Source organism: Hordeum vulgare, chromosome 5H (genome assembly GCF_904849725.1).
Source record: "Hordeum vulgare subsp. vulgare chromosome 5H, MorexV3_pseudomolecules_assembly, whole genome shotgun sequence".
In the NCBI taxonomy this organism is placed as follows: Eukaryota; Viridiplantae; Streptophyta; class Magnoliopsida; order Poales; family Poaceae; genus Hordeum; species Hordeum vulgare.
Genome location: NC_058522.1, coordinates 374,217,176 through 374,234,328, shown reverse-complemented (window position 1 = coordinate 374,234,328; position 17,153 = coordinate 374,217,176). Strand labels below are relative to the sequence as shown.

The 17,153-nt window shown below is 43.6% G+C and overlaps 1 protein-coding gene across 1 annotated transcript; it reads right to left on the bottom strand.

The window, feature by feature from the left end:
- Positions 1-4,714: 4,714 nt before the first annotated feature.
- Positions 4,715-5,572, bottom strand: LOC123397171 (dirigent protein 2-like). The gene has a single exon (XM_045091822.1). It carries the CDS (start codon positions 5,462-5,464, stop codon positions 4,967-4,969), a length of 498 nt encoding a protein of 165 aa, XP_044947757.1. The 5' UTR covers positions 5,465-5,572; the 3' UTR covers positions 4,715-4,966.
- Positions 5,573-17,153: the final 11,581 nt, after the last annotated feature.

Here is a 17,153-nt window from a genome sequence, read left to right as displayed (position 1 = left end):
TTGTTGTTGCAAATTTTATGTGGCTGATTTGGGTTTCTAGCAAGAACGCCTTCTTACCTACGTGACAACCACAACGTTGCTATGCCAAAGCTATTTACCCTTCATAAGGACCCTTTTCATCGAATCCAATCCGACTAGAGTGGGAGAGACAGACACCTGCTAGCCACCTTATGCACCATGTGCATGTCAGGCGGTGGAACCAGTCTCACGTAAGCGTACGTGTAAAGTCCGTCCGGGCCGCTTCATCCCACAATACCGCCGAAAAAAGATAAGACTAGTAACGGCAAGCAATTGACAAAATTAGCGCCCACAACTTTTGTGTTCTACTCGTGCATAGAATCTACGCATAGAAAACCTTGGCTCGGATGCCACTGTGGGTAACGTAGTAAATTCAAAATTTTCCTACGCCATACAAGGATCTATCTATGGAGAGGCCAACAACGAGCAAGGGGAAAGAGCATCTTCATACCTTTGAAGATCGCTAAGCGGAAGCTTTACTATGAAGGCGGTTGATGGAGTCGTACTCATAGCGATTCAGATCGCGGTGGACTCCGATCTATGTGCCGAACCACGACACCTCCGTGTTCAACACACGTGCAGCCCGGTGACGTGTCCAACACCTTGAACCAGCAAGGAGGAAGGAGAGGTTGAGGAAGAGGGCTCCGGTAGCACGACGGCGTGGTGATGGTGGAGCTACGTGTCCCACACGGCTTCGCCAAGCACCGCGGAGGATGAGGAAGGAGAGAGGTAGGGCTGCACCGAGAGAGAGAGAGAGAGAGAAGAGAGAGAGAGAGAGAGAGAGAGAGAGAGAGAGAAAGAGAGAGAGAGAGAGTTTGTGTCTCAAATAAGCCCCATCTGGCGCCACCTCTAGGGTTCCCACCCTAGGGGTGGCGGCAGCCCCATCTGGCGGCAGGAGGTGGCGGCCATGGCAGGGAGAGGAGGGGTGGCGCGCCAGGTGCGCCTAGGCCCCCTCCTACGCTAGGGTTGCCCCCTCCACCTCTCCTTGCGCCTTGGTCCTAGGTGGGAGGCGCACCAGCCCACTCTAGGCTGGTTCCCTTCCACCTTTTGGCCCATGATGGCCTTTGGGGCTGGTGGCCCCTCCCGATGGACACCCGAAACCCTTCCGGTGGTCCCGGTACGTTACCGGTGATGCCCGAAACATTTTCGGTGTCCAACATCTCACTTCCTATATATAAATATTTACCTCCGGACCATTTCAGAGCTCGTCATGACGTCTGGGATCTCATCTAGGACTCCGAACAACCTTCGGTAACCACGTACACTATTTCCCTATAACCCTAACGTCATCGAACCTTAAGTGTGTAGACCCTACGGGTTCGGGAAGCATGTAGACATGACCGAGACACCTCTCCGGCCAATAACCAACAACAGGGTCTGGATATCCATGTTGGCTCCCACACGTTCCACGATGATCTCATCGGATGAACCACGATGTCAAGGATTCAATCAATCTCGTATGCAATTCTTTTTGTCTATCGGTATGATACTTGCCCGAGATTCGACCGTCGGTATCCATATACCTTGTTCAATCTCGTTACCGACAAGTCTCTTTACTCGTTCCATAGCACATCATCCCGTGACTAACTCCTTAGTCACATTCAGCTCATTATGATGATGTTCTACCGAGTGGGCCCAGAGATACCTCTTTGTCATACGGAGTGACAAATCCCGGTCTCGATTCGTACCAACTCAACAGACACTTTTGGAGATACCCGTAGTGCATCTTTATAGTCACCCAGTTACGTTGTGACGTTTGATACACCCAAAGCACTTCTACGGTATCCGGGAGTTGCACAATATCACGGTCTAAGGAAATGATACTTGACATTAGAAAAGCTATAGCAGACGAACAACACGATCTAGTGCTATGCTTAGGATTGGGTCTTGTCCATCACATCATTCTCCCAATGATGTGATCCCATTATCAACGACATCCAATGTCCATGATCAGAAAACCATGATCATCTGTTGATCAATGAGCTAGCCAACTAGAGGCTTACTAGGGACATATTGTGATCTATATATTCACACATGTATTACTGTTTCCGGTTAATTGAATTATAGCATGAACAATAGACAATTATCATGAACAAGGAGATATAATAATAACTACTTTATTATTGCCTCTAGGGCATATTTCCAACAACATCCACAATCTTTCACCATGGGTTAGTAACACAAGCATAATGGACAATGCTTACCATATCATGGGATCACTTGATCCCTCTCGGTACATCTTGTATGCTTTGTCTGTTGATCAACATGATTTACTCCTTGACTTAGTCTTGATGAACCTTGTGTCTTTATGACCAATCTTTGGATAATACCTTGAATACCACCCTGGTCAGCATATAAACTCCTTGAAACCAACAGATGGACTTCAAGAAGTTCCTATGGACAAATCCTTTGAATCTAACTTAAGGCAACCATTAGTTGATAGGTATTGTCATCAATTACCAAAACCACATACGTAGAAATATGCTATAACAACAAGGATTACTCCTACAATGATGATTATACATGCTTGTGTGTCTAAAATGACGACACATGTAATCATCTAAATGACGGAGTTTAAAATGAAGGATTTGGGTAAACCAAAATACCGCTCGTTACTACAACTTGAGAATCTTCATTCATACATTATGGTATACTATGTTGTCTATATCCAAAATATATTGGAGAAATTCATTGTGGACAAATCTTATCCATCCATAAATCTCATGGTAGTTCATTTTCTAGACGTAGAGAAAGACCTATTTAAATCGAGAGATGATGGAAATGAGATACTGGGACTAAATGTTCCATAATGCCATTGGATCCACCAAGCACAATTGGTTGGGACCCAAGAATGTCTATCGATATCTCCAAAGGCATCAAACATCTTGTAATGATTTTTCAAGTTTCAGAGAAATCTGAACACCAATACCATTGAATACATTAATTAGATCCCCGCTATGTCAGATCATAGACAAGCTTAGTGTTCCTACTAGGTGTGGTAGCCCTCTCATGAAGAGTCTTCGAAAGATACCTCATGGCTACATCCACCAACCATTATCTCAACGATAATGTTTCGTGTGTTGCCCGGATACAAACAGGTTATGCAATAAGCAACATCGCTATATGCATATCTTGCAAATCAAATCATGTGATTGATTTTCTTATGAAGACTCTACCAACTTTTACATTCCAGAAATATGTTCATGCAATTGGTATGTGACGGCTTCGAAATTTGCAAGAATCAGGGGGAGTATCTTCCTAAATTATTCATGTTCAATGCATCATATTATACTCTTTTACCCTTCATGAGTTCACTATATAGGTTCTCATAAAGGTTTTTTTAATGAGGTAATATCAATACAAGATCATATGTCCTACTTTCTTATAGGAAAGTATATATGACATATTTATTGTCCTCTAAACTTTGTGGTTCTCACATATTGAGTTAAGGAAGACAATAATTATTATATGTTGCAACATTTTCTCCTTAATTCCCCACTGGGTTTGAAGAGTTTTGGCAACAGATCAAATATTATACTCCTCACATTTTCTCACAGTGTTTTGGAGGAGCTTTTAAGATTATAATGTGTACAAGGATAGCATGAATTAGGGGGAGTGTTGAGATCTAATTAACACATGTATTAAGGAGAATCTCCACTATCCCCTAACCGCCATGCACGAGGGAGGCGACTCTTCGCTCGTGTCTCTCCGGACCATCGCGTCTGTTGGATGCATCCTCTCGGGACTATAAATACTTGTACTCAATCATCAATAAAGACAATGGTTCACTTTACATCTCTCTCGATTGCCTCTCTTACTATTCTAACACAGACAACGCTCACCCCGAGCCTCGCACATGCGTATGCTCGGCTCATGCGAGGGACGCAACCTATATGTGCGAATGTCGCTGACAACCAGGCCCACACCCACCTGTCATACAATATGGTGCCCATGGGTGCGATGATAACCCTACAGGAAAGTGGCCCCGGTGCGCCCACAACCCATCCGAAGTAATAGAAATAGGACGACCGTACTTGCTGGTAGATCCGCAATCACATCACACCTGTTGTGGATCCCCGAGGAAAATCTGCAGGGTGGAGGGCAGCCATAGATATTGGATGGCGCGAAGCGTGCGAGGGAGGCATCGCCGAGAGGCGCGCCCGAAACAGAAAACGTGGATGCCTCTCTCAAGCGGCGAAGCCCCCAAGGAGGCGAGTACTCACAATCCTTGGGTAATGAGATTTAATTTTACGAAACATGAACTAGATCTATAATATGCGAACTAAAACTCAAAATATATATGATTTATTTGTTTGATTATTATATAGTTGCAAAATATTTATTAAGTATAAATAGCATAATACTCCCATGTGTTTCTAAATTTAAGTCTTTTTAGATATTTTAATACGAACTACATATAGATGTATATGAACGTATTTTGAAGTGTAGATTCATTTATTTTGCTTTGTACGTGGTTTATATTAAAATATCTAAAAATATTTAAATTTCGAAACGAAGGGAGTAGAATGGAAATTTCCATGCATGTAAGTTGAGATGAGGTTTTTTATGCATGGTTGCATGTTGTGGTGTACCTTTTTCGGTGCATGTTGCATGCTTAGTGGGCTGCATGTCAAAAAAAGAAAAAAGAAAGTCAATATTTGTACACAAAATGGAATATATCGGAGGTGGGCGGCGATTGAAACAAGCAGCAGGCACATATGACAGGTGCTCACAATCCGTTGCACTTATAGACCAACAAAAGAATGACAAGATCCAAGAAACACACACACAGACACACACAAATACCACAAACATCCACATAGCGCTTTGTAACACAAGGTGCAACACTCATTTTATTCCGAACGACCACGTGCAACACTTATGTACTGTTGCCACAGGTCGCTGACGACGCATGCACGCTGAATCGCCCGAGTGGGCAGGCAGTGGCTCACGGGTTGACGTAGATGTCGAGCTCCAGCAGGTCGGGGCGGACGGTCTTCCACAGCACGTAGCCTTTCGCCATACGGAACTGCCCCGTGCCGCCGACCACCGGCAGCTCACGCACCGCCACGCCGGTGTCGTCGCGCCCCATCACGGTCACCGAGCTCCCCGCGTAGGTCCCCGACGTGAGCACCACGTTCATCGTCACCATCAGCTCGAACCCTCCCTTGGAGGAGGCGACGATGTACTGCCCCTGCGCGCGCCCCACGGCCGCCGACGACGCCGACGTGCCCTCCGTCAGCACGTCGTCCATCACCACCGTGTTGCCGAAGTTGCCCCGCGGGCCGCGCACCACCATCATCGCGCTGTCGCCCAGCACGTCGTGCATGTACACGTGCAGGTGCGCCGACGCCCCGGCCGCTGGCCGCGGCGCCGCCACCGCCAGGATGACGACCACGGCTGCGGCGAGCGCAAAGGACGTGGGGTTGAGCTTGAAGCAAACCATGGCCGGGATGAGTGGAAGACAACAGTGCTTGCTACTACGTATCTCACTGTTGATGCAGCACGTTTGGGTTTGTTGGTTTGTTTATAATTAAAAACACTGTGGTATGGTTGCATTTGTAGTACGGGGGATTTGGGGGGCCATGGTCCCTTGGTCGGCCCTTGATAATGGACATGAGGTGTATTATTGATCGATCCAATTGCGCTGTGCACGTTAGGTTACACTAGAAAGGTTTGGCAAGCTTTGCGGTGTCACTGGTGTTGCTGAGTTTCTTAAAAAAAATTAGTCATTTTGTTTTATAATGTAAGAGAATTATTTTCTGAAAGTTGAACCTTTTAAGTTTGACTAAATTTGCATAAAGAAATATATCGAAATTTATAATATCAAATTGGTATTTTTAGACTAACCTTGAAATGAATTTTCATACATTTTTGTTTAATATTGGATGTCGATATTTTTGCTTAGAATTTGGAAGAACTAAAAAACATAGCGAATTAAAAGAATTGAATGGAAAAGCTTGAAAAGTTGTTGACTGGTCAAAATCGAATGGTTCAGTTATAACTTAAATACCTTCATTAATTGGGAGGCCTTAAAAAAAATAGAAAAACGCTTAAAATTAGCTGGCTGATTTCTTCCGAAAATCAACCACGTATCGGGCCGTCCAGTCGCAAAACAAACCAACGACTGGATTGAGCTGTCACGCTCTGCTCCCAACCACGTGGGTCCCTTTAGGGCGTTCTCTCTTGTTGAGTATTAATAAGTTAAAAAACAATTCGTTCGGATGATGCTGCTTTTCTGCTGCCGGTCTTTGCATGCAATCGTTGCATTGCCACCCATCACCACATCGCTTGCACGCCATCACCATTTGTCTAATGCCATGTCTCTCTTCTAATTATAATTTAATAAATAATTTTTAAACTTGTTTAATAGAAATATAGAAGCAATGAAACAAAAAGTGGGAATATAGAACACAATATTTTTATTTAAAAAGGATAAAGAACGCCAAGTTGATCCGCTGCTGCACGCATGACATGTGATGCTGCAAGGCCAACCCCACGGGTGCAAAGCCAAAAACATTCGAATGTTGCAACGGTTCACCGTCATATTTTTCCTCCTTGCAAAGTTGAACGGCGATGTTGTGGTGCTCCTGCAAGTCGAAGTTATGATGTTGCAAGCCGACCGACGACACTTAAAGCCGAACACACGTCATTGCAACCCGTACGCGTAACACTGCAAAGACTAGGTCAAAAGGGTGTTTGCAATGCGAGCGCAACTTGGGTCAATGTTGCAAACCCCAGAGTGCAACTTGAGTCATCTTGCAAATGGTCAAAAAAATCTTGGGAATCGATGGAGTATTTGCAACACAAGTGCAACATGGGGCATGTTGCGGACGGTTAGGAAACGCTTAGACGGCCAAGTAGTGTTTGCAACCTTGGGTCATGTTGCAAACCCTCGAGTGCAACATGGGCTATGATGCAAATGGTGAAAACGCTTGCACAATCGTGGAGTATTTACAACACAAGCATGACACGGATCATGTTGGAAACTCCCGAGCACAACATGGACCATGTTACAAACCGTCGAGCATAACATGGCTCATATTGCAACCGAATATAATAAGTTGTGATGATCAAGGAGTGTTTGCAACGTAAACACAACATGTGTCATGTTGCAAACCCTCGAACGCAGCATGTGATGTGTTGCAAATGATGGGTCACGGCTAAACGACCAACGCGGCACAGGTGAAACGACTAACGCAACAATGTAAGCTGAACATTAGATATTGCAAGGCTAGCACGCGCTGCTGCAAACAAGCACCACTATCTTCTTTACAAAGCAGAGCACCATGTTGCAAAGCTAGTTGTGGTCTTGCAATGTGTGTTGTTGCTACAATGAATCGTTCCCCAAATAACATGCGGCGATTATGCGTATTTTTCTAGGGGTAGAGTTCCAATGTGATTTCATTGTTGTTACACGACATGAATTAACTTGTTATGTTGCGGTCATTTTTTGAATGGTTTTTTTTACAATAAATTAGCATTTAGTGCCCACATACCTACAAATATTATGATATACTGAACGCAACATGACTCATGTTATGAATCTTCGACATAACATGATCCATGTAATAAACCTTGTTAGTTGGATCGGATGCTATGATGCGACGGATCATGATTGATCGTTTTTTGAAGAGACCAGTCGACCGGCACATAGCATTCTTTTTTTTCACGAATCGTGATGCTGCGACCCCGATCATAGACAACTTGTTAATTAATATTAGTCATTTTGAAGTAGTTCGAAGAAAATGGTTCTTGCAAAGCAAAATAGCTAGATTCATTGTAAAGAAGGCAAACTAGCTTGCTTTTGTAGAGTGAGAATAAAAAACACCTAAAGCAGTCCCGTGGGCTCGTCCATTTCCTATCCAATCACATCATCAGAAACCATGTAAAGGAAAAAAGCTGAGTGGCTGCGGTGGATCCCACGGCTAATAACGCCTCCTGAAGCAAAGATCAAGTGGCCGGCGAGGCGGCTGATCCTATGCAGGGATCAGTCGGCTGATCTATAACAACGGCCTAAAAATTAATAAGCATAAGTATATAAAATAATTAAATAAAAAACTTTGAGAAATTGTTGACCCATCAGATGATCAAATTCTAACTGGACATCTTAATTAAATGTGGGCTTTTTAAAACTAATGAGCTTATAGTATTATAAAGAGTCAATTACATCGTTGGTTCTAGAACTTGACACAAACGGTTACTTTAGTGCTAAAACTTATGATGTACATTAAAGTGGTGTTAAAACTTGGCTCGAAGGTGTAAATACGATGGTAATCCTATTTGTGTACGGCATCGACGTTGACGAGACACGACAGCATGGCATGGGGCCGTTGTCAACGATCGAACATAAAACTAGGCGTGCGTATTTTTTTGCATAAACCGCCCTACTTTTTCTTTTCTTTTCACGCAGAAGCATATGACAAGCGGGTCCCAACTTTAAGGAAAAAAATATTAATTTAGCAAATAGTCAACGACCGAACATAAGACTAGGCATGTGCGTGTTTTTTTTCTTGCAAAGACCGCCTTGCTCTTTTTCTTTTCACGCAGAAGCACCTGACATGCGGGTCCCAATCGTCAGCAAAACAGATTATAATTTAGCAAAAATATATTGCTCGCGGCCTCCAACTAGCCACCTAGAGCTAAACGCATGCGCGACTAGCCACCTAATCCGAACCTTGCCACTTGACACATAATAAAGGATACATGTCTTTGATATCAGTTGGTTAAACAACCTAAATTAATATTTGAATTCACAAAAACTTTTATTTTTAGATCATAAATTGACATATTTTTTCATATATCTACTTATTTTTATTTAAAAATGTCTAATTATTTCTTAGAACTCACAAAACTTTATTAGAAACATATGAACACTTTGAAACCAACATAACATTTTTATAGCATGGACATTTTTATACATTGTAAATCTATAATAGTCCCGAGGGATGAATATTTTATTGAACGCATGAAAAAATTGAAATTATATGAAAATTTATTTAAATATACATATATATGTATATAAATGTATTTATATTTTTTAGTTAATATGAAAACACTTTTAAAACTGGTTGATTTTTTTATTATTCATAATTTATTATGTTTGGATTTTGATTAATTTAGTATTTTTACATTTTATGAAGTAATATGTAAATTTTAATAATGTGTTTACTTTATTTATACGTATATTACTCAAAATTATAGTTCAATTGTTTTATTAATTTTGAAAAGACTAAGAGGTTGAATATGGGCCACATTAACTGAAATCTGTTCTACCCTATGAGTGTGAATAGACATAACTAACAATAACTATATATATAGCTGAACACACTCATATTGAACCTCTTAGTCTTTCCAACAATTTCCGCTGCAATCTATTTCATGCTCATATATATGTTGCAGCAGGAATTGTTGGAAATATGTTTAGATAATATCTGTTTATGTGCACAGTGAATATTACAACTAACAATATGAGCATGAAAATACAAATATATTTGATTTATTATACTTGATTTGTTTCCTCTTGTAAAATTTTGGAACATAATTAGCATAATGTGAGTTTAAAATTTCTTCTAGTTGTCCACACGGGTATCTTCTTTAAGGAGGAACAATTGGACATGAGTAGTAAGCATGACTCTCTTCCTGCGCATTGATGTGGTAACTTTGTTTAAAAATGTGTAAGTTGTCGCTAAATCTAATGAAAAGAAAGTATAAACTTAAAAAAACAGTAAAAAAAGTGGGAGAGAAGACTTAAATGCATTGCTTAGTGGGATGTTGATGTGGGAACTTTGGATTTGGAGAGCGCTTATGTGGTAGATTTTGCATGGCTTAACGGGGAAGTAGATTTAAATGCATTGCTTAGTGAGACGATGAGGTGGACACTTTGCATGTTGAGAGGATTATGACCAACTTCTTAAGAATGTAAGATGTGTGATAATTCAATGGAAATATAAAATTATAATTGTTGGGGTGAGAGTCCAGCTTGCTTGCTCGAATTTCAACGGATGCATACTTATTTTTCAAAAGAAATACATGTCCCTTGGTTGAATAACGACTGCTCCATTTTTATCGAGGTATATTCTGTGGAATAAATAAATAAATATAAAGACAAGTTGAATTTTTATCGAGGGCTTTTCTGTGAAAAAAAGAGAGATGATTTTTGCAAAAAGAGCATGTTCACGCCTCACCTTCATTGTGTTGTCACTGACTGCGAGCCCCGCGTCATGCTAACATGCCTTATCAGCATTGCTGTTGCATACAAACACTATTAGCACCGTATTTGCATGTCAGAACCAAGTTTTTGCATTAATTTAATGTACGTCACAATTTCTGGCATTAAAGTGACTGTTTACATCAAGTTCTAGCATCATCAGTGTAATTGACTCTATTATAAAAATACTTCCTTCATTCCATAATATAAAAACATTTTGAACACTAGTATAGCGTAAAAGACGCTCTTATGTTATGGAAGGAAGGGAGCATATAATTATTGCGTTCATTTATTTACATTTAATTATAGAACAGAAAGTTGGTTGATCGACCCGTCATCTACTCAATGGAGAAACATTACCTTCCAAAAAAAGGGACAAATGTTTTGTGTGTATATGCATGCACTGTCGATCGGACATGCACGAACAAAAGAGCGGTTGATGCGTCGGTGCCCATGCATTGCTGGCCGTGGCCGTAGATCAGAATGCAGCTGGATGAGCTGTCTTGTCAGTATTATTTGTCATGATGTACTAGATCGAGATCTACGAACAGCCATATATCATTTTAAAAATAATTCCCTTAGTAAAGTAAAATAAAAACGTTTAGATCGTTAAAGTCTTTTTATATTTGTTTACGGATGGACTACAAGTTAATCTCCAAGAAAATGAGCATATATGATGTGATTGTAAGAGCAACTCTAGCAGACCCTGTATAATCGTCGGAACTGTAAAATTCCGGCGACTATACGGGTTTTTGGACTGTTTTTCCTGCCATGGCTGATAGTGTAAACGCGGTCCGACCCAATTTTTTTTTGCGGTGGTCCGTAAACGCGAGCGCTCTACCGCTATATCTGCGGGTTCGACCGCTGGATGTGGGTCGAAACCCTATCCCTCCGCCGCCGCGAAAAGTCCCCCCACCTCACCGCCGGCGCCTCCAATCTGCCGCCGCGTAGCCGCTCCATTCCACCGCTCTTGATGGCCAACTCCGGTAGCCGTAGGAACGACGACCCCGAGAGGGCTCGTTGCGTCAGATCCAGCGCCGCCCGCCGGTACACGCAGTGGGGCCAGACGCCGCCGCCGTCGCTCCTCCGTCGCGAGAGAGAGGAGTACGACCGTGCGCGCGGCCGCCTCTTCTCCGACAGCTCCTTCGAGGCGTCGAGCTCGCGCTCGTGCTCCTCCCCCCCCCCCCCCCCGGTGAAGAGGGATCTCGAAGAGCTCCCGTCCGTGAAGATGGAGCCGGAGGACGAGGCGGTGCCAGAGCGACGTGCCGAGGCCGTCGTCGGACCGAAGGATTTCCTCCCTTCGGCGGAGGCGGATAGCCTTTTGCCCGTGTTGCTGGCGCGGAGTGCACGAGAGGCGGAAGAGGACCAGCTGTAACGACTAAGATGCGGTCCTTTCCTATTTAGGGGGCGATGCCCCAAAATTGAAAGAAGCGCATATATGCGTTTCGCAAGCAAGATAAACATAGCACATACATAATTTAAGAATGACAAGTAGGAAATCGTTTGCCATCTCACATAGATAATATCAGAGTTTACATCCATACATTTATTCAGACAAGGTAGTTCCGCTACGGACTACATAACATGAGAAACAGGCTATGCTATCCCGCATGCTTGGCCACGATCACGACCACAACCTCAGTCTTCTGGATAGTTCACGTACAGGCGGTCGTTCTCCTCATCGTACTGCCACGCCAGCTGCGTGCCATCTGGATCACGTGCATAGGGCGTACCTGTACCTGTTGGGGTGTTGAAGTAATCTGTGAGCCACGGGGACTCAGCAATCTATGACCTTGATACCGAAACTAGTCAAGTTATTAGGTGAGGAAGGTTCAGTGTTTAGGTTGCAGCATCCTAAGCATTTATGGTGGCTAACCTACGAAGAACAAAGATAAAAATGTGGTGGTCTACGCGAGCGGTCCAAGACTAGATGATCACTAAGTGATCCTGATCACCTACCTACGTCAAACTTAACCCCATCGTGTTCCCGATCGAAGAGAGGTCTTCGAAGGGGACAGTCACGGTTACGCACACGGTTGGCAATTTTATTAGATTAAGTTCAAGTTATCTATAACCAGATGTTAACAAATAATCCATGTTGTCACATAACCGCGGCCACGGCTTTCCGAAAGATTAAACCCTGCAGGGGTGCTCCAACTAGTCCATCACAAACGGTCACGGGCCGCAAAGTAATCCTCTATCACGAAGCTCGTGATCTCGTCGGATTCCTTAGAGGAAAATCTCAAATCTGGGGAGAACCAAAGCTTCACCGGGATTCCTATACGCAAGATATATCGCTAAGGTAAGACAAGACTAGCAGGACCTCCCGTCGTGTCGACGACCCCGATAAGAGCCGCGTGCCTCAGTCTCAGGACACGACGAATGAGCGATGGTTACCACGCCAAAACACCGAGTTGCCCCGGGAAGCGAAATAAGCTGCTCTCGGTTGGACCAACACTCATGAGGAGCACTGGCCCGGGTTGTTGATTAAATCCTCGGGGTAGCTATTCCCTATGCAAATTATTATTAGGTGGTTAGCAGACTAACCATTGTTGGGTCCTGCCGGACAAGTCTTAACACTACATGATTTATCAAGGGGGTCCCCATAACAACCCCGAACGTGTTAGGAGCGATCAGTTATGGAATCAAACACCGGTAGCCAGAAACTAAGGCGGCAATAACGGAATAAATCACCCGGCAAAGGGCTAGGCCTTCCGTCATTTACCAAATATATAGGTGCATTAATTAAATAGTAGTTTAAATCATAATGATATCAAATACTCATGTTATCACATGAGTCAGCTGGCACCTGCAACTAGCAACGCTATCATTAGAAGCTGAGCATGCCTACTTAGCCAAACAACATTAGCTAGGAAGGGAAGGTGTTTGAGTTTCATGGCAATATCAGGAGGAAATTATATCAAGTGGTAGGAAGCGAGCATATTCGAAGGAAACGTTAATCTATGCATAACAAGGCTAGATACGGTATCAAGGTCACGGTCATCTTGCATGTGATGTCTTCAGCTTGGAACTGCTCTTGTTCGTCCTGCACGTACTCTCCCGAATCCACGTATTCGCTCTCCGATCCCGGTGCTACCCAAGATAAAAATGACAGCCAATGAACACCAACACCACATGATGCAACAAACACATGATGCATGAGATGATAATGAAGCATGCATCTCTAATCTAGTCACTTGCATATGCATGAGAAGAGAAGATAAACTTCTGGACAGAACTTCACTCTAAGCTATCTTGACATGCATGGAGATGACATGAACAGGTGCATCACAAGAAAATGATGCAAAAACATATAAAGAACGTAGAGAACGGAGCTACGGATCAACCGGAAACTACGAAATCAGATATGGAGTCCTACGAATCAATTCCACCACAAATACACTCCAATGGCACACTTCTGGTATTCCCAGGTTGCCACATGATCAAACAAACAACTATAGATGGGGTGGTGCAAAGAAACTCACCACACCACCAACTATGCACTCACAAGCTTCAAAACAACAAAACTATGCAATCTGTCCTAAACAACATCATAGCAGTTTGTGAGCAACATGCAAAGCACCTACAACCACCCAAATGTGCCAAACAAGATATGTGGCAAAATCTATCCAAAAGCTCTACAAGCATAAGCAAGAAGCTAATACAAAGGAGTTACACACAGAAAGATCTACAGGTGCTAACTTGGACAAAAATAACAGATTTCAGGGACTTAGTGAAAATCTCAGATTCTCACGAGCTGTTTATGCTTTGAAGCATTTTGACAGCCTCCAAAATAATATCTACAGGAAGTGAAAGTGCATGAAATTTAATAGAGAACTAGACAAACACAAAAGCTCCAACTCTCTAGTTGATTGCAAGGGATGATTCCCAACACATGAACTTTTGCAACCACAACAACAAGGGAAGAAAATAAAAGCAGTTTCTCAGACTTAGTGAAAATCACAGATTTTCACTAAGCTGACAATTTCAGCCACATGCCTACTTTGACAAGACACAACTTGCACATACAAACTCCTAAGCATGAAACAAAACCACCATGTTGTAGAGGGGTTCACCCACTACTGCCACATCAAGGATTTATCCCCATGGGCTCATCACACCACATGGTACCTAGCTCTAAATATAGCATCAAGACAGAAAAATGACTTTTCCAGAAATTTTCCAAAGTGAAATCCGATCCCACCAATGGATTCCTGGGAAGATTATACCCCAAAAACATATATAATACCTAGGTACTTGCATACAACATGTAGGCACAAAGTTGAAAGGAAAAACTACATGGAGTCATATAGATTCAAATAGTGCCATATCACATGTGTTTCTCACTATAACATCATCCACACTTGCACATGCTCACACTCACAATTCCCATGGTGCACATGAGGGGTAGCTCTCATGTTCATGTGCCTTAGCACACCACCACACACACACATTCATGCTAGCATCACAAGTGCTCATGCACACACACCTACACATGCTAGTTTCCAAAACACACACATACTTACACTCACACCACTATCACTAACACACACACATACATGCTTGCACACAAGTGCTCACTAAGGCAAAACCATGCCTTGGGCATGTGTGTGTCACACACACACATGCACCACATCACCATACACACTCACACAACACATGGGTGCTTGCACTCACACAAGCAAACACCTCATGCATACCCTAACTCTACACAAACACATACATACTAGCTAAACAAGAGGAAACCTACTGGTTTAGATATCTTAGGCAACAACATATTGCTGCCCAAGCAAATAACAAGCAAACAAACTATAAAACAGCAAAAGAAAAATAAAAAAATAAAAGGGGTGGCTTGGGGTTCGAACCCACACCCTGCTGCACACAACACACAAGCGCAACCACTACGCTACTGGTCCAGGCTCGACAGAGAGAGGAAGGCAAACAAGGTATGTTTGTGTAATGCCCCAAGTGTAAAGCCTTCCCCTTTTGGAACCTTCTTATGTGGGACCACCTTGTCAATGCTATGAGAGAGTTCATGTTCATGATTTCATGTGATGTCCCTTGTATTTCTTCCTTGCATGCATGCATATCATACCATGTCATGTCCATGTATTTGAGATGTTGCCTTGTGTTCTTGTGATGATGTGATGCCTTGTGATGGTTAGCATGTGATGTGTGGCTTGTGTGGAGTGAAGCATGTGTTAGTAATTGCTTAGGTTTCAAAACCATCTTCACTCCCCTTCTATTTCTTCTATGTCAAGATTCACTTCTTCCTTTTCTGTTTTCAAAATGCCTATGATTTAGGTTGATTTGAGTTGGGTGTGGAGAAGTGAAGTTTCTGATTTGACTTAAGTTTGAAAGGTGCAAAATAATTACAAAACAGCCCACATATTGCTGTTTTGTAAATATTCATTTGCCCCTAATATTCATTTTGCATTTTATTCAAATAGGTTATATTTTTCCATGGTCAGGGGTATTTTTGTTGTATTTTTATCCCTAGTGGATTTCTCTGTCTATTATTCTCTTCTGTGGCTTTTCTTGTTAATAGAAAAGGCCAGAGTGATTTTTAACCTTAAGTGGCACCACCTGTGGGCTCACTCCCACAGGTGGGCCCATCTCTTCCCTCTCCCCATGCGCACAGGAGCCCACGTGACCGCCTTCTTCCCTGACGCCGTCTCCCCACCGCTGCACCTTTCCGTCAGGCCAACAGAGAGCGTGCGCTGCCGCCGTGAGCTCGAATGTTGAGGTCCCCCCTATTTTAGTGGGCGTCCGTGCCTTCCCTCTCCTAGGGTTTCCCTCTCTCCCATCCAACGCCGCCGCTCCATTTCCCATCTCCCTCCTCTCTCTTTCTCCCCTCCTGGTAAGTCATGCAGTTAGGAGCAGAGAGAGAGAGTAGTGCTCGCCGCCGTCTACCCCCACCTCCATCAACGACCGTCGCCGATGCCATGTCCAGGAGCTTGGAGAGACTCCCCGCGCCCCATTCCCGACCTCGCTGAGGCCGGGGAACGCCTACATCAATGACCAGGAGCACGTCTTCCCCGTGGCCACGAAGCTCTTCTTCCTCTACGCCGATCTACAACAGGGTCCTCCTCCAGCGTGACTACCTCTTCTTCGGCCGGCCTCCTCCACCGTACGGCTTCTCCTCCACCTTCCCTAGGTGAGGAACAACTCCTCCCTCCTTCCTCCCTCGTTCTCGCCGACTAGATCAGACAGGGCTCGCCGGAGTTTCCCCCGTCAGGAAGTAGACCGGGTGATCTGCATGTTGCTGTGTACGTTAGGTGGTTTGGTAGCGCTAGGTGCAGCAGAGGCGTCTTCCTCGCGTAGAGGCCGTGCGGTAGCGTGTTGGTTTCCCCCTTCGAAGGATCTGTAGCGTAGCAGAGCACCACGTCGGCTTCTCTGTCCCCGACGCGCAGGTGTAGAGCAGGGGCAGGGTAGTGTTGGTTTAGTTTGTATTAGATCTCCCCTCTGTCAGACGTCCGGTCGTAGCGCAGTGGTTGGTGTCTTGTGGTTGTACTCGTGAGGTTGTGGGTTCGACCACAGGGGAATCCCTCCCCCCTTTTTGCATTTTATTCTGGCGGTTTGGAAGCGAAGCAGAGCAGGTTTTCCTGTGTGAAGCCCCTATTTTGTCGAGTGCCTTGGCTCTAGCAGAGTGGTAGTTGATGTTGTGGTTTAACAAAGGGGTGCAGGGTTCGAATCCTGTCCCCCCCATTTTTATTTTGCTGTGCATTTTAGTTCCTTTTGTTGTACTCCTTGGATGTGTAGCTACAGGTTGTAATAGTTTGATTGTGCCATTTATTTTGTACCTATCAACAGCTTGTGGTGCTGTTTCTTTTGCTCCAAGATATATATATGTTGGGTGTCTTGTGCTAGTAGTTTTAGTTGCATGTGCTTGTTGATTCATGAGCTTGTGTAGGTTGTTTTTCTT